The sequence below is a fragment of the Bacillus rossius genome, chromosome 3 (genome assembly GCF_032445375.1).
Source record: "Bacillus rossius redtenbacheri isolate Brsri chromosome 3, Brsri_v3, whole genome shotgun sequence".
In the NCBI taxonomy this organism is placed as follows: Eukaryota; Metazoa; Arthropoda; class Insecta; order Phasmatodea; family Bacillidae; genus Bacillus; species Bacillus rossius.
The window spans coordinates 129970500-129995042 of NC_086332.1; the positions used below are offsets into that span (position 1 = coordinate 129970500).

The 24543-nt window shown below is 38.2% G+C and overlaps 1 protein-coding gene across 3 annotated transcripts in view; it reads right to left on the bottom strand.

Annotated features, from left to right (window-relative positions):
- LOC134531245 (ATP-binding cassette sub-family C member 3-like) overlaps positions 1-24543 on the bottom strand; it is a 289530-nt gene that overhangs the window by 50442 nt on the left and 214545 nt on the right. For all 3 annotated transcript variants that reach the window (XM_063366935.1, XM_063366937.1, XM_063366936.1), the window contains 2 exons: positions 6426-6552; positions 1094-1192 (listed from right to left, as the gene is read on the bottom strand). In XM_063366935.1, coding sequence (XP_063223005.1) covers positions 1094-1192; positions 6426-6552 — 226 coding nt within the window. The remainder of the gene's footprint in view (positions 1-1093; positions 1193-6425; positions 6553-24543) is intronic.

The window sequence follows — 24543 nt, forward strand, 5'->3', positions numbered from 1 at the left end:
ACATAGAAGATTTGCTTACATCATGCCTTGCCTTTGTCCAAATTTTGCAGCTAGGCTTTTTGGTTGTACCTAAGTTTTGTTATATAACATTACCTACAACAATTAGCTCCACAAATTTACTTTTAACAATTAATTACAATTTTTGCATGTACCTATCATTAGCTGCAAAAATTACAGAGTTGTGAAAAAGCTTTACCTAAAGAAAAAATTGCACCTATAAAATATTTATAACTTACATTATTTCAAATTCTCCCCATTGAAGTTAAATACTTATAACTTCAATTGATTTAGTTAAAACAAATGATTGTAATAGCATGTAGCTAAGAAAGCTCAAAACATTTATAACCAATTTATATATATATTTGAAGGTCAAATCATTCTTCACAACATAATGTCTAATGAACTTCTTTGACTGCTAACATACACATACTCTGTTCAATAGCAAAAGCCCTCTTGCAAATCTTAAAGCATCAGAAGTCCCCACAACACCTTCTAAAGTTTTTCAATTGCTATAGAAAATTCCGTACACCTGTTACAAAATAGTTGTGTACAATTACCAAAGTCACCCCTTGAGTTCAAATTCAACCAACTGTATGAGGTTTCTGAGAAAAAAAAATCAATTGTGAGATTTTAATAAAATAATAAACAAAACAATTTTAATTTAAAAAATATATATTGTCCATCCTGAGCCGTTATGAGGTTCTAAGGGCCAAGGTGCCAAAATATCTCGCATTATGTAATCTACAACATATCAAACCTTCAAATAAAAATGATAAAGTTTGAACATGTTACCATAGCAATATATTTGTAATTTTCACCTCCTATAAGAGTAAACTCAAGCTACAAAAACGGTCCCCCTTGGTGCCCAGGCCCTTGTAATTATCCCCCCCCCCCCCCCCGTCATCAACCCTTTATGTCGCACTGAGTCAATCTCTCACTGTAGTGAGTCAGGTACATTTTACTTTTATTTATAATACTAGTTATAGAAATGCATACATATTCAAAGAATACATTTATGTGAGTAGGAAAAAATTGGAATTTTTTATCAGCATCATAGTCAAACTTAGAAGTTACAAATGTTGGCTTCACTTACTTGTTCGAGTTCGGTGTACTCTTTTATTCTTTCGACAGCAACTATGTTCGTCTCCACATCAGAGGCAGTCCGCACCAGGAAACTAAGTGTCATCGTCACCTGCGAGAAGATAATAAATGTTTTACTGCAGTAAATCTTAATTATAGGACCTACAATAATCTACAAGCTATTTGAATAACATATTGTGCCCATATATTGTATGCCATAGCCTCTTAACATTTAACATGGACATATTGCCATGCAGTCTACTGACGATGCGAACGAAAAGTACAAGTTACATTCATGCAAAGATTTGCCATTACAAATACTCAAATGAGATAACACATATTTCAGGTAAAATACAGGAAGTAGTGGAGGTTTTCAAATAATATTTTTTTGTAATGAACAACCTGCAGCCAAGTTTGTCGGTAGAACTCGGACTTATCTTGTACGTAAAGAATCCAAGCACTTCGTCAGTACCAAGTGAAGGTATCTGAGAAGACTCAGTCTGAAGTGCAGCATTCATGATTTCAGTTTTTCATGGTTTACCAAACCCACTACTGGAAAATGCTGAATGATTGATCTCAACAAATCTGAGCTGACGATACATTTCCCAACATCCCCACATTGTGTAGTATATGTGTCCGACTGATAACCTTGCTGTCGATGAGACTAAAGCCTGGCCGGGGTTACCCGCTATGGAAAAGCAGTAGACCGTACAGCCAGCATAGGCGTGCGCACGGTAGGTGCCGCCATTAGGGTTAACGTTATTTTATTTTTTACAAGCAGAAATAATACATACTTACAAAAAACTGTATTATTTCCAAAAAAAAAATATGTTTTCCAATCGTGTCGAGTTACAGATATGTGCTCATAACACTATCAGTATATCAATTATCAATAGAACAAACTATACACAAGGAAACAAGCCAGGTGCAATTACTTGTGTTGTACACGCGGGCCGCGGCTACGAAACTTCTGAAATGTAAATACTTCTCCTAGTTCTCCTCGAATTACATAGAATGCGCGCTCGGTGTCCACTGTTCACTCCACTCGGCAGGCGCACGGAATAATAACCGCCGTCCGCCAGGTAGCACTACTGTGTTGTGTTTACTCTTACTGTTTACTCATCAGTTTACTGTTCTAATGAGTACACGAGTACAGTCTGTGTTTGTTACGTGTATCACTCATTAATTAATTATCATTTGATTTTCACTAGTTGACAGTTGTTATGGTTCGTTAATTGCTGTATATGTATGTCTGTATGATTTATAAATGGGTGATTTAAATTAAAAAAGCCAAATCCCGAAAAGGATTGCTCGATGACTTATATGCAGTCGCCGACAAAACATTTTTGTTGTGTTCTAAAAGTTAAAACTTTTGCCCACTCTTATTTGTGTATTTTTATTACTTTAATATTATACATATTTGAGGTAAGTATGTGACAAAAACTTCCTTGATTTGTGGATTTTAAAACTTAACATTTGAGAATGTTTTTTCTAGCATTTATTTGGCGTCTTCAGAAAACATATAAGTACGGTTTTTCAAAGCCACCAGCATGAATTCCGCGCAAACAATTTGTACAATTTACTTTATGGCTCAACAAAGCTTAAAACTGTAAATAGTTTAGTAGTTTTCGTGACGATTAAAACGTTCAAAGCCATAATTTGTCATAAAAAATGTTACAATTTTTACATCTGTGTATTTAATGTTTTTGTTCGGAAACACCTTAAATAGCACCATTTTGCACTTTCAAATCCAAATTTTTCCGGGGGAGGACCCCCCCATCCACCGCTTTAGGCTCGGGTCCGTGAATGATACGGCTGTTGTGTAATCTGGCACCACCACTACTGAAGTCCTGCGCGCGCCTATGACAGCCAGTGACTCAACACCGAGTGTGGGGCCGTAAATAACCTGACTCCCTACAGGCCTCGAGCGGAGGAGACCCTGTAGGAGTGTGCTGAGCCCCATTGGAGGAAATGCTACTGGAAACTCGGAATGTGGGAGGCATAGCAGCTCTAGCCATTACTGGCGTGAGGCTGAAGGTGAATGACTTCGGCAAGGCTCACGTTCAGACAGTAGCGGGCATGGACGAGGCATCTTGAATGGCTGCTATACTGCTTGGACCACAGGTTTACCTGGCAGCCTATAGGTGGCAGCCTGATCAGCCAGCTGTAGGACGCAACAGGCCTAGTAACACAGTGACCGAATTTTTAACCTACTCGAGAAAATAATGTGACATGCCAGATGGATAAAACTGGAAAATTACCCAGGCTACATTTAGGGACATTGAATATTTGAACACGTACAGGGAGGATTGAGGAAATTGTAGTTGCAATGACTGAGAGGATATATGTTTTTGGCCTGAGCGAAACGAAGTAGAGAGGTAGTGGGTATATGGAACTGAGGGAGGCTATAAGCTGTACTGGATGGGAAATGATGAGGGAAGGAGAAATGGAGTAGGCCGAGTAGTGAAGGAAGGATGGCAGGTGGAGGTATAAGGTATAAGTGATTGGATTATAAAAATGGTACTGTTTGATAATGGAAAGAAACTGTAGGTGCTCCAGGTGTATGCACTATTAGGTTGTGTAGCTGAGAATGAGAAGTTTGAGGAAGAAGTAGAGAGTTGATTGGTCAGAGAATGGCGGATAGTAATGGGACAACTTAATGCACAAGTTGGCAAAGAGAGAAAAGGTTTTGAGGAAGTGTTAGGAAGCGAAGGGTGGGGAGAAAGAAATAATGAAGGTTAAAAGTATCTGGAACTATGTGCAAGAAACAGTGTGAAGGTTGGGAACAGCTGGTACTAAAAAATGAGACACACACAAGATAACAGGTACACCATAGACTACTTCCTGCTGGAAAAATATGTGAAAAAGCAAACTAAAAATATTATAGTGATAGCAAGTGTAGCCCTTGGTAAGGACCACAAGTTGTTGGTAGTGTTCGTAGCAGACATAAAGGACTGGATATTCAGAAAAGAAGTAACCAAACAAGATAAGAGAATAAAAGTGTGGAAACTGAAGAATGAAGAGGAGAGACAGAAATATATAAGGATGATAAAGGATGACCTTCCTAGAGAAGATATGCAAGGCGTGAGGAGTGGGAGAGATTTAAGAAAAGCCTGGTTGGAGCTGCAGAGGAGGTGTGTGGAAGAATGAGCAATAAAAGGAAATGGAAGTTAACACCATGGTGAAATCAGAGATTCAGAGAAGCATTGAAGGAGAAGAACAAAGCCTTCAGAAGATGGTTTAAAAGCACAGGTGTTCCGTCACAGAAAAGGAGTGTTAGAAAATGGAGAGAAGCAAAGAAAGTGGTAGAAGAGGAGAGAAAGAATGGGTGCAAAATGGACAGATATGCTATAAAAGGATTTAGAAGGAAATAAAAAAAATATTATACAGCCAAGTACGAAGTAGGAGGAAAGAAAAAGGACATGAGAAGGAAGAAAAACAGACGAGCAGTAAGTATATTTTGCGAGTTGGATAATTGGATATCACATATCCTGTTACCATTCCCGAAGATATTGTAATATAACAACTCCGTAAATAAAATTACAATATGTGTTAATTATGCAAATTTAGTTTGTGTTGAATGTTTTAACCATTAAGATAACATTTTTTTTTCTTGTGCATTATATTATTTTTAACCCTTGAGACCTAGATTTGAATTCGAGGGGTATATTCGAGGTATTCTATATTATTCAAATTCAAGATATTGATTTGAGAAAATTGGTATTTGGCCCAATACTAGTAAATACTTAAAAGAATGGATCCCTCAAATCCACTAACCATCCTATCTCTAGTATTTTATATATTAGAGATATTAGGAAAAGGTTTCTTGGTAAAATATTGTAGAAAATGTAATAAAATAAAAATAAATTAAAAACTGACAAGTCTGAACATACCTATAGTCTCATACTTTGATTGCAGTACACAGCTTATGTCTAGGGACAAGATTATATGATAAATTGTGATAAAACTGCAATAACACCGGAAAGCATAGATATAAACCATACAACACCGAAATGCAAGTTTATACACCATAAAACACCAAACTGCTACTATCTTCATTAAATAAATCAGTTTTTTTAAGTTAAACATTAAATCAATTCACAAAACCATAAATTTAAATTTATTAAACTCTAAGAACTTAATTTATTTAGTAAAATGTTTTTACCAAAAATGTTGTACTAAATAGATTGCCAAATGTTTTACTTGTTTTGATCTTGCATCTGTTATAGGTAACTCAGTTTTACATTAAAACTTTGGTTCATTTTCCAAACACACAACTATTTTCTGATTAAATTTTATTGTTCTGAGTAATTGAACAAGTGTATTACCAACCATTATATTAAAATTATGGCAAACGTTTATTATATATCAGTCAAAATTACACAGTTTTGGTGAAATAAGTATAATGACAAATTTAAAAATTAAGGTTTGTGTAATATTGTGCTATCTTTATGAATAATGAAAATTCATAAAAAATAAAAAAACAATAACACCAAAATCTCCTGTTTTAAGAATGAATTAAACTTCAAATAAAACAATTTAAACTTGTCTCTACTTATGGCATGCACTATTGCCAGGTCTATAACACAAAACAAAGTTTACGAGATGTGCTTTCTTTGGAATTTTGGGTGCACGAGAACCATTTTAAGAACTCATATCCTAATTTATAATATTTTATACTCTTCTTTTACATGTAGTATGCCATACTTATATAGTATGTTCTAGTATATTTTTCATATTGTTTTGTTGACAATGTATGAAGTCTATCTGTTTACTTGCTATGTGCATTTCAAATTTAACTTAATGTTAATGTGACCATTCATTTATGTTTGATAAAATACATTTAAAAATTAGACAAAAGTTTTTTTCTTCTGTTTTTAAAGCGCAGAGTATTAAACAACAAAACTGACAACAAAAGGGATCTTCGTAAGAAGTGTCGCAATGAAACTCCCCTAAAAACGTCCCGTGGTCACGGATGACGTCACCTTGTTGCTCCGCTGCAACCACGGCAACTCGCACCCTGGTCACACAGGCGAGGAAGAACCAGTCACAGCCTTCAAGTTATACGTCCTCGCACACGGCCACATCAGGGTCGTACCACGTTTACATCAGCATTTACAACATGCGTACATGTATAAGTGCAGTATGGCAGAAGTTTCTTTCAAATGTAACTAAGCATAGTCGTTAACTCAAATCAGCTAAATCAACAAAATAAATAAATTAATGCTTTTTATTTTTGAATGAGATACTGGGATTAAGCATTCTTTTCTACATCTCGGAATAAAATGGACACATTGCACACAAACGCATGAAAGTATCTTAATAAATGTTAAATGTAACATTACCTGCAGGGCATAGCTGATGGACAACCCAACCAGGCCAGCATTTGTTGTGTCGCGATTCAGCACGGAGAACAACGCCGCAAAGAAAGTTATTATTGCTCCTATGAACTCCACCCTCAGTGTCAGCCACCTGATAAACAAAAAAATTTAAATAAAATAATATAGATAAGTTTTCTTTGTGAAAGTGACAATACAACTTCAATGAAAAACGTTTATGAAATACACAAAGTTCTTAAGGTACTGGGTTCAAATTTCAAAATATTTCAAACAAGACAAGGACATGAGAAATATTTTAAATTAAGTATAAAGTATTTTATGCTTAAGTCCTATTCCTATACTTAGCTAAAACTATAAAACTATAAAAGACGTAGCATCAGTTGAGATAAGTTAATTTGTGGTAGACCTTACAAATTTTTATTGACATGCTACCTCATTATTAATTTATTTTGAATTTCAAGTCATTCACATAAAGCTTTCTCATACAGATTAGCTAATTAGTAAATTACTTTATATATTACATCAAGTGGTATGCTTTATAAAATAGTAATAGTATTTGTTTTATGAAGCATGTTTAAAACAGAAGACATAATACAATTAATACTTTAATGGCAAACCAATTTATCGTCCAACGAAGAGTCATATACAGTAATTTGAATGTGTGCCTTTACGATCGCTGGCTATAATACATGGGTAGCCAAAGAGTGCCTAAATACCAGTTATGGTATTAGATTACAGGATCTTTTCCGAAAACCCACAGTGGTTTTAAGTCTATTGATAATTGTTTGAGTGCAAATAAACTGAAACTAGACAAATCAAATCAAAAGCAAAATGATTGGTGAAGACAAAGACAATGGATCACTTAATAAAATTATGAATATTTCATGGTTTCCATCTAAAATGAAGCTCATGCAACGAACATTACTTAAAATGTAGCTCAGATTAAGGGACTAGGCAATCTTAAGACAAGATTTCAAGCCATCAAATGTCATTGTCATTTTATTTTTCATACAATTGTTTGTCCTTTTTCACACACTCTGCTACAGTTTTGAATGATACTGACCAAATATACACTATAGAGTGACATCGTCCCTAAGCTACACCCTACATAGCTCAATATGACTTCCCCCCCCCCCCTTAAAATAGCGTGGCTCTGTATTATTGTCACTGGCAAGTGCTACAAATTATGTGTGCGCTTATTTATTTTTTATCGCTCACCAACTAAAAGAAGGGCAGGGGAAGCTGTTCCGTTAAGTTTTTTTTAAATAACTTTTATATCTTTCTTTTTATTTATTTATATTTGTGACATGTTAACAGACAGCTGGGGAACATTAATTGGGAACATACAAAACACACAAAAATCAGAAAATAGATATAAGAGCTGCACATGGCCAGGCACAGCAAGCAAGTCGGCACTACACGTAGGCGGGCACTACTGACAAGGAACACAAACCATGAAGGTAGGCACCACCCACAAGTAGTCGCAACAAACAAGCAGGCAATGCACATAAGCAGGGACCACATAACAAAAAAAGGAGCAACAAATACATAAAACATAAAAATTGTCAACCTCAAAGACTCTGATCTTTTCAGTACATTTCCATAATTTATTTTATTTTGTTCTTTAACCACCAGGTGAACCATGCCATTCCTGAACGAACATCTCTATGCGGTAATAACTTTGAAACAAAAAATTTTAATTAGTAATATTGTCAGATGTTTGTTTACTTTAAACCAAAGTGTTGTTTTTGTGAGGTAATTATATTTTACTTAAGTAACGTACACTGCAAGAGTCATATATAATTTAACAGTAATTGGCTTGGCAGCAAGGCTTTCACCATACACCATATTGTGCTATCGAAGCTTGGTGATTTGCCTAGGGCGACACCACATAATAACGGGCATGTGGACCCGGCTGCTCTCTTCTCAGGACCGTGACGAGGCTTGTTTCCCCCAGTAGCAATGCAATATACCGTGAAGCTCCTTGCTTGGGCTGCAATGGCGACTCTCGCCTGTTCTCCTCGCTCGGCAACTGTCGGAGGCGGAGCAATGACGTCTCACCGTTGGGCCCCGTCAGGGCCATGCACAGAGAGCTCAAACTCCAACTTTAAAAAATTATTATTTCCGAACTGCGCAAAAATGCTATGATAAATGTGCCATAAGCAGAAACCCATATATTTCATCACTGGGCGAACAAGATCCAGAGTTGCATGGAAAATATAAAATGCCAAATTCAATCTTGGCTCACAGACCTCCGTAGTGTGTTGTGGCTGGCTGAGCGATCGGCCAATCAGCGCACCGCAGTTTTTTTTTTCTCCCGCGAGTTGAAACTTTAAAATTATAGACAACATTAAAATGAAATAATTTTCTAATTCAAAATGGTCCGAAGCACGCAGGTGTAGGTTTGGCTCCCGGGAGTTCACTGACTGTTGTGTTAGGGCTGACTCCCTATGTACGATGGGCATGGCCCGCCTGGCAGGCTTCACCTCCAGTGCCGGTTGTGTTTCTGAAAAACATGGGATTTTTAATTGCAAGATTGCAACAAATACCAAAATGCGAATAGGTCTTGGCTTAATTCATCTGTAACTTTATACGCCGACAGTTACTCTATATGTAACTAGTAGTATAGTAGTATATATTAGAGATTTGTAAATTAGTAATAAGCCCTAGCTACTAAGTAATAGTCATCAAAAATATATATTTATAAAATAATAATAACAAAATTTAAAAAAAAAATCAAAAAATTATATTTCTAGTTATTATTTTAGTTTTATCTTAAGCACTGCACGTCCAACCCTGAGTAGGGTATTTGCATATTTCGTAACGAAATGTCTAGTTTTTAAGTCATTTATATTTTTTATGTCTTAGTTTCTTAATTTTTTAGGTGCTGACTGTCGGCGGAGTGAGCGGTTAGTGTAACCACTCACCACCAGGGGCGCTTGCGTTCCTGGTCAAATATTCCAGATACAAATAAAATTCAAAGCGGACCACGATTCCAAGTGCCCAACCCCTGCATGGTAGACTCTTTTCTACTCCAACACTTCATCCAGACCATCCTCTGTCTCCTGTAAATTCCTACACGTAATGCATGCCAATTTGCATCCCGCATGAATGTGCCCAGGGTTTTCCCTGTGGCTATGCAGGTTTTACCTGGGCCCAAACTATCTCTAGTTATAGTCTAGATTTAAGAGTGAGGGGAGTTAGTCATGGCGCCAATCGTTGCCATGGCTGGCCAATCCCCTCCTAGCACATGATGCATTCGAAACTCTCCCTGCATGGCTAATCCCAGCATGACTATGCGTATAGGCTTCGGCCTGAGACGCACCTAGGTCCCTCCCTAACCCAGACCCCTCCAAAATATATTTAGTTTTAGTTAGGTTAAAATAATTAATCTCACCGGTGGGCGCGGGCTGACACACACGCACACACATACACACACACTTCGGCGGGAGGTTTTAAACGCCGTGGTCGTAGAGGGTAGTGGTGGAAGGAGGGGGCCTGCAGCTTGCAGTGGTGGGTGTGGCACATGGGACTCAGTAGTGCGTAGCCCGGGATGATGTCACATCTAAAACATTTTTGTATGTATTATTCTTGGAGCTTGTCTTCAACGGTAGACTGTTTAAATAGATAATTCTTTCTGACACAAAAAACTTTGAAACTTAACGCGATAACTTCTGCTCAGCCCGAGGATGAATAAGCCTCCAGTACATATATCTGCAGGGAGGTTTATTCGTAGTATAAGTATTCTTTGCAGCAAGGGCGTGTAATGACAATATGGAATTAAACTATTAACTATTGTTTGCTTCAAACTCCATGTACCATGCATGTAGGATGCCGCAAGAGTCCACAGGCTAGGTCAGCGAGTATGCGTTTCCGACGCGAAGTGCAGACTAGGTCTCCTTTGATTAAGGAAACGATCTTACTGAAGAGGAAACTCTTTGAGTCTCGTCCACACTCCAGCCGCATTAGCCCTGAGAGGGAGTCTTGCAGAGTGCACATGCCTGCTTCCGTTTGGTGGCGTGTAATAGAAACAATTGTGCGAGCTGAATATATCCTGAAAACACGCCCTGGACCTTAAGAAGTAATGCCCTTTCACGATAATTCGCAAGTATCACAGGACAGAGTAAGGATAGCTATATAGATGGCTGATGGATACTCAAAAATTTAAACTCACTTAGGAGTTACCAATGATTAAAATCAGGGAAGGTTTATACTTTATTATTTAAAAAGTGTTTTTTTATGAACAACCACACACCCAGGAACCAGTCATACTAATTTTAAGAGAACTGATTTAGTAAGTCGGTCATTTGTTTGATAAAGGAATAATTAATTGTACAGTAGACTCCCGATTATCGAGGCGCTGGTTATCCGGTTCGAAGATTAACCGTGCCATATTTCACTTTCATAAACCATAAAAAAAAGCAATAATACTTACGATATCCGTACGCGCACAATGGCAACGGATCTTGTGTAGGATTAAATACAATGCAACGAATTAGTAATCCATCAAATTAATAATGTGACGAATCTCCAAACACAATTTTGCTTTTCCTCAATAGCTATATTCTTCCTTCATTGCATAATTATTTCCGACGAAATCCAAGTGTTCAGCAAACGTTTATGTTCCGTCATCCTGCATGTCAACAGCTAGGCATGTGCGAAACTTCGAAAGTACAATCGAATTCTAAGTTTTTTTTTTAATATTCGGTAACACTTAGAAACGATATGAACTTTTCGCATTAAACGAAGCCTCGTATTATTCAAGTATTTACGTTGCATGTGCGATTTATTTTCTGTTAACTTTGGAAGATCGACCTCACGCACGAATGTGACATCATAATCGATTATTCTAAAGAGTTACATAACCCACTGCAGCACTGTGTCACCTGCCGAGCAGCCGACGCGAGCGGGCGTCTGAAGAGCAGCTCTGCGAGATCTTCATTTTAAGCTGTTGTAGCACTTTTTAGTGGTACTCAGCGCCCAAGCAAAGACAGGTGCTTGTGTGTCTTATACACACAGGTGGTAGCTGTGTAGGTTCAGGTATTGTGTTTTAGTGTGACGACCGACAAGCCTGGTGGCCTAGTCTGACCCCGGGAGAGGTCAGTGGGTGCAGCCAGGTGAAGGCCCGACTGACCACTCCGCGAGTGGCAGCGGCCAGGACGGGTGGATACCGCGCCAAGAGAGCACACGCTGATGATTCTGGGCCCCGCCCCGCCCCAACAGCCACCTGCGGCCGCGCACAAGACTTAAGTCAAGCCCCTGGTTGTCTTTCTGGACTGGGGGAACCAGTACCCTCGGGGGGGACCCTTCATGCACCTTCTCCAGCCAGACCTCCAGAGATTTCCAAGTCCGGATCCGAATACAAAATTCAAATAAACGAGAACAACCAGTCAGTCGCACCTGTGTTTTCGTACCATGTGCGTCTCTGCCTGAGGACGGGAGCAGATTGCAGTTCCCGAAACGTCGCTTGTTTCTGTTTTGGTAAAACTATTGTGTTCTTTTCGTCTTTTTCGTTTTGTCGTGTTTTTTGTCTCGTCTCAACTGTTGTGCTGAATTCCTTTGGGTTCAATATTTTTGTGCTGTCATCATTTGTGGGTTTTTTATCGTTCTATTCTGTTTTGGTAAACTATTGTGTTTGTTTCGTCTTTTCGTTTTGTTGTGTTTTGTTTCGTTTCAACCGTTGTGCTGAATTTTTTTTTTTGGGTTCAATATTTCTGTGTCATCATTTTTGGTTTTTTCGTTCTCTTAGTACATTTTTTTTGTTTTTCTTTGTTTTGTTGACCATATTCCTGTCACGGAATATTTTGTGGTGTTTATATCCTTGTTGACAACAGCAATTTTTTGCTTAATTTTGTGTTTTTTGTCTTTTTTTTGGGTTTTATTTATATATTTCTTTATTTTTATTATTGAGTTTTTCTTCAACAGAAAAAGTTTTTAGCAATGGCGTATGTCCAAAAACTTACATCAAGTCATGCACTCCCATTGCACAAATCTTTCAAAGATACCATGTTGGAAATTCAGCTTAAATTCTTGAAAATTCCAAAATTTATTCAAACAATCGGCAATTAATATACCGATTGATTCGATCGGGTCCTTGCCTTGTTTCAATCCCGGGGTGATGCCAAAAAATTAATTGTATATAAAAAATACTTTTTTAATAAATCATGTTCAAAATCCTTAAAGCAGCTTAGTTTCTTTGCCAACAAGGCTCCAGTAAAACGCTATGACCACCGTTTTGGAAATTTCTATGTATTGAACTATAAATTAGGAAAAATACCAAAATTCATCAAAAAATCACTCATTAATATCATGAATAATTCGATCGTCTAGGTCCAATACTTGATGAATAATTTTAAAAATAAATACAGGTTCGAGAATAAAGCCCCGCAAGTTATTTTACAATTATAAAATGATTTTCATCAATTATACAAATACAAACGAGTAATTAAAAGAAAGAAAAAATTAATGAAAAACTACAAAATCAGATTGCCAGCTTGTGAACTTCTCCGTTGTTGAGCAAGGATAGAGTTCTAGAACAAGCCAGAATGTTTTGTAATTTTTCATTATTATTTTCGTTTTTATTTTTTGTTTTCATTATTATTTTCTTTGATTTTCTGATATTAAGGAAAACCTGTATTAGTTTTCTTCGTGTGCTCCTGGTTATTTCTGTAATTTTTTAATGGTTTATCCATGTGATCCTGATTATTCCTGTGGTTTCTGAGAAATCGATCTCTGCATGAAACATTTTTTACTTAATGAGGCATTCAATTTATTTTTTGAGTTACATTTAAATTGTGAATTTCTGCTACCAAACTACCTAACAAAAACATTTTCTTTATCAGTTGGAATTTAAAAAAGAAACATCCATTACTCAGACAAAATAATATGCTTCGAGACAGCTGAGAATCACTAGCATGCAAGACGAACTTCCTTCTCTTTGGTGCCTTGCAAAGCCATAATTCCCTTTCGATCGTTAGTGAGCATCCCGCATCCCAAGTATAAAGAAATAAATATTTTTGCCTCAACACAACACGGGACATATGTTGGCAATAATCGTTACTACTTGCGATAGAATCTTTTGCATGAGATAAATTAACTTCCGCTAATGAAATATTAAAACAATTATATTTAAGTAATGGTTCCAATTTAAAACTCTTAGTAAACATCTGCTATTAGCCTCAGTAAATAATACGAATCCTTCTTCGGTGTCTGAAGCTGTATCGAAAGGATACAGGTGTAAGTTTTGCAGCAAGGAATTTTTCTTGAGAAAGAATGGTAGACACCACGAGAAGAATGACTGTGTTAAAAGTTCACTACGCAATACGTTATGATGTGTTCTTTGTAGCAAGTCGTTTACAAGAAGAAAGATATGATAAAACTTGTAACGCTAAGCCTGCTTACAAACTAGAGGACAAGGATGGATCTACTAATTTAAAGCAGAGTGTTCAGCATTACATCAATAATTTTCCTTGTCTTGAACGTGATATGTTCATGTCTCTTCCGATCTCGACAAAGAACTTCACTTGATGGACGTTGATGATTTATGGAATAATAATGACAATAGTAGTATGTGAATGGCGGTCCGGAAACTGGTGCTGGCGCGTGGATTGTGATTGTTGGTACGCCATCTTGGATTGTAACATCACAGCGGCCATCTTGGATGGGTGTTTCCTTGACCTTTGACCTTGACCTTGACCCAGGCGGCCATTCTTTTGGATCCGCCATCTTTAAATTGAGATCCCCACTCATTATGATGAAATTTTAGTCTCTGTCGCCAAAATGATTTTTTTCTTTTCCGTTGGAGGCTGCCATCTTGGATACCGTCGACTTTTTTTCTGTTGTTTGTTCCTAAGTAGCACCAGCTTCGCTCTTGATTTTTTTCTGTTCTGCTGGAGGCCACCATCTTGGATTCCATCGATTTGGTTTCTGCTGTTTTTTCCTAGAGAGCGACAGCGTTGCTTTGTCTCATCACATAAGGTCGATGTTCCATTACCTACCATAGCTATTATGGTCCTTATCGACATATTAAATTTAATTTTTTATGAAAAATACATTGGAAGCGCTGTGATTCGAACCATCGCAGCTCTGATCTTTAGGTTGGAAAACATACGCCTTTAACCGCACTGCCATCGAGACAGTTACCAGACTGAGAATTAAATAAGTTATATATAAAAACTAGCTGACCCGGCGAACTTCGTACCGCCTTAGCGTAGCAATGATGCACTACATTATTTTGTATAGCTGACCTATCTTAGGTATGAGTACCTATTCAATTTGAATCACTATAACTGAAAAGGACCTTACTAATTTAATTAAATAAAAAACAAAATATATATTGTCAAAAAAGTGTTTATTCCATAGGATTCAATAATTCCACTAATGTTTTTACAAATTGCTATTGAACAACTTGGCATTTTTAAGTAAACAATGAGCTCAATACCACGCGCGCTCTATAAATCAACTAATAGTCTCTGTACCCCTCACTGCTTCTCTCTACTCTAATGCTTTTTGATGTAACGCCCCTCGTGCCTCAAAGTTGAATTATTTTAAATTAATTAAAAAGAGCCTTGGAAACTTGCCGGGTAAGAAAAATAAGAAAATTAAGTAATTGACCAGAGGTGGCACGAGGTGGAGAACAAGATAATTTGGATCTCCCTGACACAAGCAACTTGGGAGGAGTATGGATCTTTTAAGGGAAGAAGGTATATCATAAATAAATTAACACTACACAAGTAGCTTGGTCTATAGGTTCCCTGGTTTATTATTAAGGAATTTTGTGTTAGTATTATTCAAACCTGACAATAAAAATCTTAGTAAATAACAAAGTTAAAGGGGGCGCCCCAGGATTAATTAAAACAATACATATTACACCTTAACAAAAAATTATTACATAATTAAAAATTAAAAAATTGCACCAAATTTGAATGTCCCAACAATTACATCGATGATTAGTTTTATTGATTCTACATATTCTTGAGGAAAGCACTGTTCGCTGGTAGGCTATTCATTCGATTAATGTAGTTCGTAGCTAGAAAGTGGGGGGGGGGGGGTATGTTGATTTCACATTACCACCCGGGTCTTCAAAAAATAACGTCGGGTCGCTGAAACCTCTCTTCTAACGTGACCCGCAGTGGAGGTGCAGGACCACGAGCTGGGAGCAATTTGTCTCTCCAGCACTTCGACCCTGTCTGAAACCAAAATCAAATTCAAAACGAATTAGACTTGCTTCCAGACAGTCCTACACCGTTGGCGCAAAAGGTTAACAAACGGGAATGGGGGGGAAAAGGCCGGATTACTCACCAACCAGGGTGTAGAGTTCGGAGCTCACTAGATGTCCCGCGCCGACATCAGGATGCCGCGGACCGAGAAGTCAGGATGCGCGGACGAAACCGGAATTTTTAGAATTAAATAAGAATAAATAAAAAATTTAACTACGCATAACTTTTCTAAGAACTACCTCTGCCTGGCTACTGTACAAACGGGATCACATCCCTTAAGCAAGCTGACTACATTCTCGTGCACACGAAAATCACCGTTCCCGCAAAAAGCCTCTTAGCGCAGAGGACGTAGAGGAGACGTGGTCAGTAGTCGAGGTCAGAGGGCTGAGTCCTGGCAATCGGACAAAGCACCTAATTAAATCGGGCGGTAAGGCCCCGGGTCAAAGGAGGGGGTAGGTTCGGTTCTAAGCCGAAAATTTCCGAAGGAGTCCGAGGCGGGCGTGACTACCACACGACATGCGCACTCTCTACCGGACCGAAACGAAAGCAACGAACAATCGACTTCTCCGGGCCGCGAGAGGAAAGCATAGTGCCTTATGGCACCGTGACGCTGCTTTCTAGCGGCGTAAGGGGGAACTACTTGAGGTGGTGAGCAGACTTGCCACCAGGTGTCATGAGGGTAAGCTCTGCACGCTGGCGACCAGGCCCGCGGTTACTTTTTCCTCCGCTAGATGTCGGGGATGTGTCTGTCGGACCCGAGAGAAGGTTTTTGCATCAGGTCATCGTCCCGTCCGGTCACTGCTCTTAGCTTAATTTCTCAGAACTAAAGTGAGGAGGAGAGAGAGGAAAGGGGGGGCAGAAATAGCCACTAAGGTGGGAACGCAGCTCCACTGGAGACTGCTTTATGACGAGACATGCTTTTCTCAGCAGGCCTCTACAAGGTAGCAGCTTGCAGCCCAGGAGCTGCTCAAAGCAGTTTTGGTCATGCAGGGAATTAAAATTACGAACTCGGGGCGTGACTGCAGGCGAGAGAAATTTCAACCGGGCTGACCATGTCCACATTAGACAGCAGAATATCAGATTGGCCCCCTGGGAAGGGGCTTCGGTCCACTGGCACAAAGTTTAAATCCGTGGTGTACACCGGCCTAACAAAAAGTAAATCACTCCTATTAACAACCAGATAAATTAAAAAAATAAGAAACCCCAAAAATTTTAAAATTATAAAAAAATTAAAAAAAGGTGACGAAATGCCTAATTTCCGGCACATACTCCCCCGCTTGAATGCGGAGCATATAGGGAAAATATTAAACAAAAAACATTACTTACACTGCTCAGTAGAACTAGTACCAGGTTCGCCTGTATCCTACTACTTACAAATAAATATTTTGATCAAATCGAAGTTGTATTATAATTAATTAAATTACCCTTAACGGTGAATTATGTAATTAGGAAAGTTGATCTCAGATGTTGGGAATGATGTCAAGTGACAAAAACTCTGAACATGGGTGCTGTGAGGCGGGCCGAAAACACTGGGCCGGAACCGGAACTTGGTCCGTCGGGTGCCAGTTATGAAAGGTGGGGATTTGTGTACCCCTGAAAATAGTCTTTCCATAAGAAGCCGAAGGCATTGGGACTCCGCCCTGCACAGTCAGGCGATGGAGAAGACAGTCAAATTTGCTGTTTGCCCGAAGGCGAAACAGAGCCTCAGTCCCAGAGTGACACAGGGCCTAAGGGTGGTATTCCCTTGGCGGAATTTTAAATGATTGGGGATGAAAACCCCAAAAGATCAACGATCCGTAGGAATGAATGAATTTAAAAATATTAAATATTCGACAAATTAAGAAATTTCAGCGCATACCACTCTGATGTTTAATATAATTAACTAATATTTATTATTTAAAAGTTCTCTGCAAACAAAATGATGAATTAACGACTCTTCGCACTCAAATTAAATTATTTAAATAAATGTAAAATGCAATAAACCAACAATTATAAATCAAAAAGGGATAAATTATAATGGAGTGGTTAGATCTTCCATGACTGCTGATAGACTTCGCACTGCCTGAGAGGGGGTTTGAACATAGGCCGTCCAAAGATGAGTGGTGGGAATGTAACCCAAAGAACACTCGAAAATGGTCATGAGATATTTCACTCAGAGGACCTTGGTCATGGCTCGTTGGCTCAGAGGACCCTAACTTTTGCGCCGCTCGTTGGCTAGCTTGACCTAGCTCCTATTTTAGAAAAACACATAAATGAAACCAGTTTGCCGTCTGGAAGTCACGTAGCTCTTACTTAAATAAACAATCTCATCGATAACGATGTAAAACAAATACAACTTTGGGGTAGAATGCAAAAGAAAAAAGAAAAATGGCTAGATGTGACAGCTTCAGTGCTCAGACTCTATGTACGTCACTGTACATCACATTTACGTGCAAGGGAAAATAAAGAAATAAACATGTACAAGTATTAACGCAAAATCAGTACCAAAAACACTACAAACATTATTCTTGCTTACTTTACGAATTATGGTTATTAAAAGAAAGGAACGTAATCAGAAATTAAATATATAAAATCGTGGAACAAGATTCATGAAGAATCAAAAAATATCAGAGAGGCATTTCTGAGTAAAAAAAAAAAAAAAATTAAAACTATTTACGTCAAGTAGCTTGTTAAAGACTGAACTTACGTATGTAAAAATTAAAAATTAAAATATCTTAAATTACCTAGCTTGTGCTAGCCTAGAAACGGATGCGTAAACATATCCAAATTAATTAAGTGGACCTCTCGTTGGGGGTTGAAAGTATTTCACCACTCTCGGTGATTACTGTAAATATTAAAATGATACTAGTCACCTCGTAGCTGCTTAATTTCTGGGGAATACGTATTTTAATATGATTGATTTTATTATTATTAATGAGCTAAAAGAAAAGATAAAAAATATGTCTGTTGCCCTACTACTTGTAATAAAGCAGAATTAATTCCATGACCTTTGACTGTAACACTTTAGTCCAAGACAAGATTAATAATTAAAAAGAGTCCATTTAAACTTGGTTTGAATTATTTGAAATAAATCCTTAAAATCATTTAATAAAAAAATATTAAATTTAAATCTTAGCCTTAAGGTACCTGTAAGCTTACAACTATTTATGCCGTTGTTATATTAATGAAATGAAATTCATCCCGTTTTTCTCAGATATTGGATATCGTGTAGGAACACAACATGGGCGCTGTGAGGGAGGCCGAACAGCACTGAGGCCGAAACAAGGGAAATGCGTCCTTGAGCACTCAGTGACTAATGGGGATTGTAACCCCTGTAAATGGGTATGGTAACCCGTAACTTACAAACTAAATTTGGGAATATAACCCCTGTACATAATTGTTTCGCTGTCCATAAGAAGTCGAAGGCATTGAGTCATAGCTCTGCACAATCTGACGATGGATCAGACGAAATAGATGAATTTAATACTTGCTTAAAAAGCGAAGTACACCTCGGTCCCGGATACCTACATTTATTAACTCACATAGGCTCAATATGTTAAAGCTCTGACGGTTGATCAGACCATCAGGCTGAATCAGAGAGACCTACGAGGGAATTTCACCCCTGAGTTAGTTCGGGTTCGAAACCCGAAAGATCAACGAATTTGGATGAACAATGGATAATGAGAAAAATTTAGATGTTTAAAATTACATAGCTGTACACCACTTTATAAAGGAAATTAACACCGATTCAAAAAATATAAAAGTTAATCAATTGTTTACTCAAAATTCATAATTACAAAAATATTATTTATTCTTTACCTTGCATTCTTAGATTAATTGGTAAATTGCTCATAGAAAACTCGACGTTAAAAAAAAGGTATAGTACTCTTATCTTACAATAAATTCCTCACCTCATGGCTAGCGTAAAAAGTATTGGGGATTCAACCCGTGTATATAAACAATTTAATTCAGGCCTTTTCTTAAAGGCATGAGTGATCGCACCTCACTTTGGGTGATCACGAAATAAATCTAAACAAAAGCTAGGCACATGGGTGTGTATGGTGACACAATGAAATGGTACGTCGAAGTATATTCACTTTGCTTGTGAACGATGCAATTGGATTACAGTACTAGTTAATATTACTTAAGAGCATATTCTTATTTTATATTATGTAATGAATGGACCCTTTATAAATTTATTTTATGTATTATTAAAATACTTAATCGTTAATTTTATGATACTTAGAAAATGTAAACAATGGAAGTTTCTTAACATTAGCTAAAACAAAAGGTTTCTATTATCATATTATTTGTATTTTTTATATTATTATAAGTTATATAAATATATTATGTTATAATTTACGTTTCCCTAGATAAAGAAAATACTTTGCTGCTATAATTAATGCAGTATAGATTATTTAAAGTGCCTGTTTTGTGACATAAAAATTATATTATTAGGACATACAAAGCATGGGTAGTTTGTTTACAAAATACGTGGCCCATGGGTGGAGCACACGGGAGAGGAGAGGGGGTTCCGCGCGGTTGGCGGCCCTGTCCTGTGGAGAGATAACATGTCGGCGCGCGCAAGACGCCGAGAGACAAAACAAAACACGACGCTGTCCGAAAGGACTTCTATGATGAGTTTTTCACAAAGATTGCCTGGTTTGCAGGCGGATGTGTTATAAAAAAAACACAGATAAAGGGAGGAATTTAGACAAACTCAGAGCACTGTCGGCCGTGAGGAACAAACTAGATTGTAACGCATTATTTCGCTGCCGGACACGGGGGCAACGACATGACCTTGCCTCCTCCAGCCGGTGAGGCGTGAAGGGGAGGGGTGAAGAGGATGACAGGGGGAATGACACGCGCGCTTGATAAAGCACGCTGCCTGAGGGTCGTCGCACCGACGCGACGGAGGACGCGCGGTGACTCACCGCGCGCAAACTAAATCACAGTGGGACGTAAAACTCAAAATAAATTGTAAAATTGAAAACCAATATAACTACAGGATGTACCAGCGATCAGTTCACAATGTTATTATTACAAATTTGCTATCACAAAATTTAATTAAATTTTTTTTCTATATTTATTATTTTTTTATTTTAGGTATGCCTACTCGATTTAAGTATGCCTATAGACCAAACCATGCTCTGCTACCAATTGAAACGCCCCTCGTGCCTCAAAGTTGAATTATTTTAAATTAATTAAAAAGAGCCTTGGAAACTTGCTGGGTAAGAAAAATAAGATAAATTAAGTAATTGACCAGAGGTGGCACGAGGTGGAGAACAAGATAATTTGGATCTCCCTGACACAAGCAACTTGGGAGGAGTATAGATCTTTTAAGGGAAGTAGGTATATCATAAATAAATTAACACTACACAAGTAGCTTGGTCTATAGGTTCCCTGGTTTATTATTAAGGAATTTTGTGTTCGTATTATTCAAACCTGACAATAAAAATCTTAGTAAATAACAAAGTTAAAGGGGGCGCCCCAGGATTAATTAAAACAATACATATTACACCTTAACAAAAAATTATTACATAATTAAAAATTGAAAAATTGCACCAAATTTGAATGTCCCAACAATTACATCGATGATTAGTTTTATTGATTCTACATATTCTTGAGGAAAGCACTGTTCGCTGGTAGGCTATTCATTCGATTAATGTAGTTCGTAGCTAGAAAGTGGGGGGGGGGGGATGTTGATTTCACATTACCACCCGGGTCTTCAAAAAATAACGTCGGGTCGCGGAAACCTCTCTTCTAACGTGACCCGCAGTGGAGGTGCAGGACCACGAGCTGGGAGCAATTTGTCTCTCCAGCACTTCGACCCTGTCTGAAACCCAAAGTAAATTCAAAACGAATTAGACTTGCTTCCAGACAGTCCTACACCGTCGGCGCAAAAGGCCAACATACGGGAATGGGGGGGAAAAGGCCGGATTACTCACCAACCAGGGTGTAGAGTTCGGAGCTCACTAGGTGTCCCGCGCCGACATCAGGATGCCGCGGACCGAGAAGTTAGGATGCGCGGACGAAACCGGAATTTTTAGAATTAAATAAGAATAAATAAAAAATTTAACTACGCATAACTTTTCTAAGAACTACCTCTGCCTGGCTACTGTACAAACGGGATCACATCCCTTAAGCAAGCTGACTACATTCTCGTGCACACGAAAATCACCGTTCCCGCAAAAAGCCTCTTAGCGCAGAGGACGTAGAGGAGACGTGGTCAGTAGTCGAGGTCAGAGGGCTGAGTCCTGGCAATCGGACAAAGCACCTAATTAAATCGGGCGGTAAGGCCCCGGGTCAAAGGAGGGGGTAGGTTCGGTTCTAAGCCGAAAATTTCCGAAGGAGTCCGAGGCGGGCGTGACTACCACACGACATGCGCGCTCTCTAACGGACCGAAACGAAAGCAACGAACAATCGACTTCTCCGGGCCGCGAGAGGAAAGCATAGTGCCTTATGGCACCGCGACGCTGCCTTCTAGCGGCGTAAGGGGGAACTACTTGAGGTGGTGAGCAGACTTGCCACCAGGTGTCATGAGGGTAAGCTCTGCACGCTGGCGACCAGGCCCGCAGTTACTTTTTCCTCCGCTAGATGTCAGGGATGTGTCTGTCGGACCCGGGAGAAGGTTTTTGCATCAGGTCATCGTCCCGTCCGGTCACTGCTCTTAGCTTAATTTCTCAGAACTAAAGTGAGGAGGAGAGAGAGGAAAGGGGGGGCAGAAATAGCCACTAAGGTGGGAACGCAGCTCCATTGGAGACTGCTTCGTGACGAGACATGCTTTTCTCAGCAGGCCTCTACAAGGTAGCAGCTTGCAGCCCAGGAGCTGCTCAAAGCAGTTTTATCATGCAGGGAATTAAAATTACAAACTCGGGGCGTGACTGCAGGCGAGAGAAATTTCAACCGGGCTGACCATGTCCACATTAGACAGCAGAATATCAGATTGGCCCCCTGGGAAGGGGCTTCGGTCCACTGGCACAAACTTTAAATCCGTGGCGTACACCGGCCTAACAAAAAGTAAATCACTCCCATTAACAACCAGATAAATTAAAAAAATAAGAAACCCCAAAAATTTTAAAATTATAAACAAATTAAAAAAAGGTGACGAAATGCCTAATTTCCGGCACATTGATAAACTTTATTTTTAGTTTTATGTTCTGGCGCGTAAATAAATAATGTTGATGGTTTTCCGACACGGGAACAGGCGACATATAATTGGCCATGTGAAAAACATGGATTTTCTAGGTTGATGCCACATACACTAAGCGACTGCCCTTGCGATTTATTTATTGACATTGCAAATGCAAGCCGCACTGGAAACTGTAAACGCTTAAAGCTGAATGTCATAAGGTTACTTTAAAAATATTTATATTGTACAAAGTGTTGGGTTAGTTTGGAAATAATTTTATATATGGTATATGGTTCAGTATTCTTAAATTTTCTAATTTTCCGTTAAATTTTTTCTTTCATAAGAACCTTCTCGTGACAATAACAAACACAACAAAAAAAGAATTAGTGAAATCGGTTCAGTCATTTACGCGTGATGGCGTGACCAAGGGAAATAGGAATTAATTATTCTTAAATTTTCTAATTTTCCGCACAATTTTCTTAATTTTTTCTTTCATAAGAACCTTCTCCTGACCATAGATAACACAACAAAAAAAATTAGTGAAATCGATCCAGCCATTCACACGTGATGCCGTGACCAAGGAAAACGGGTTTCATTTTTTTATATATATAGATAACATGCATATTCGGACTTATATTTTTTTTTATTTTAAGTAATAATAGCACTACCTGTTCGAGACAGAACCACGATCTTACGTCTTAATACAAGATTGTGGTTCTGTCTCGAACAGGTAGTGCTATTATTACGGATTTTCGAAATGGCGTCATTTTTATTTTAAATGAACCAAATACCATATATAAAATTATTTCCAAACTAACCCAACACTTTGTACAATATAAATATTTTTAAAGTAACCTAATGACATTCAGCTTTAAGCGTCTACAGTTCCAGTGCGACTTGCATTTGCAATGTCAATAAATAAATCGCAAGGGCTGGAGACCACCATTTTTTTCGTCGGCTTGAGTGTGCTGGTGACATGTTAGTATAATTTTCTGTTCACCATACCTTTAACCTCGACTGTTGACATTGAACTTTGATCTTGACCTTGAATTAGGACCTTGACCTTAAATTTTGACCTTGACTTTGAAATTTGACATTGACTTTGAAATTTTACATTGACCTGGAAATTTGACATTGACCTTCAAATTTGACGTTGACCTTGAAATTTGTCCTTGTCCTTGAAATTTGACCTTGACGTTGATCATTGACCTTGATCTTGACGACCATCATGGAACCGACATTTTATGTTCAGTACATGCTGCCAGGAGCTACCACCTACTAGTGGTCATTGCCGCCATCTTGTTTTCGTCTGCTGGAGGACACCATCTTCTGTGTGTACTCGTCTTACTATCAATACCATCATGCTAGTTTTATTCTAACCCGCTATAGTGCACTAATCATTTATTATTATTGAGGTGCCCGCCATCTTGAAATATGGGCACCATCTTGGAATCGTGTAATTATTTAGCTATAGATACGGGAAAAATTACAAAATTCATTAAATAAATCACTTATTAATTAACATTTAGAATCGATGTATTACTGTCCTCGGTTCGATTCTTGACCAGTGACAGGTGTTACTAAATATTAAATATATTTATTTAATATTTTGTTTTCCATTACCTTTCGTGGAATTTATTAATCATTCACTCTACGAAAAACAACTCAAGACAATAAACCTAGCCAACGAATTAAATACAGTGCCGCTATGCCTTACAAGAAAGTATAATTTTTCGTTAATCTGAATAACCTATAAATCGTTCATGTACAAAGCCACACATACAGGCTAAGTGTC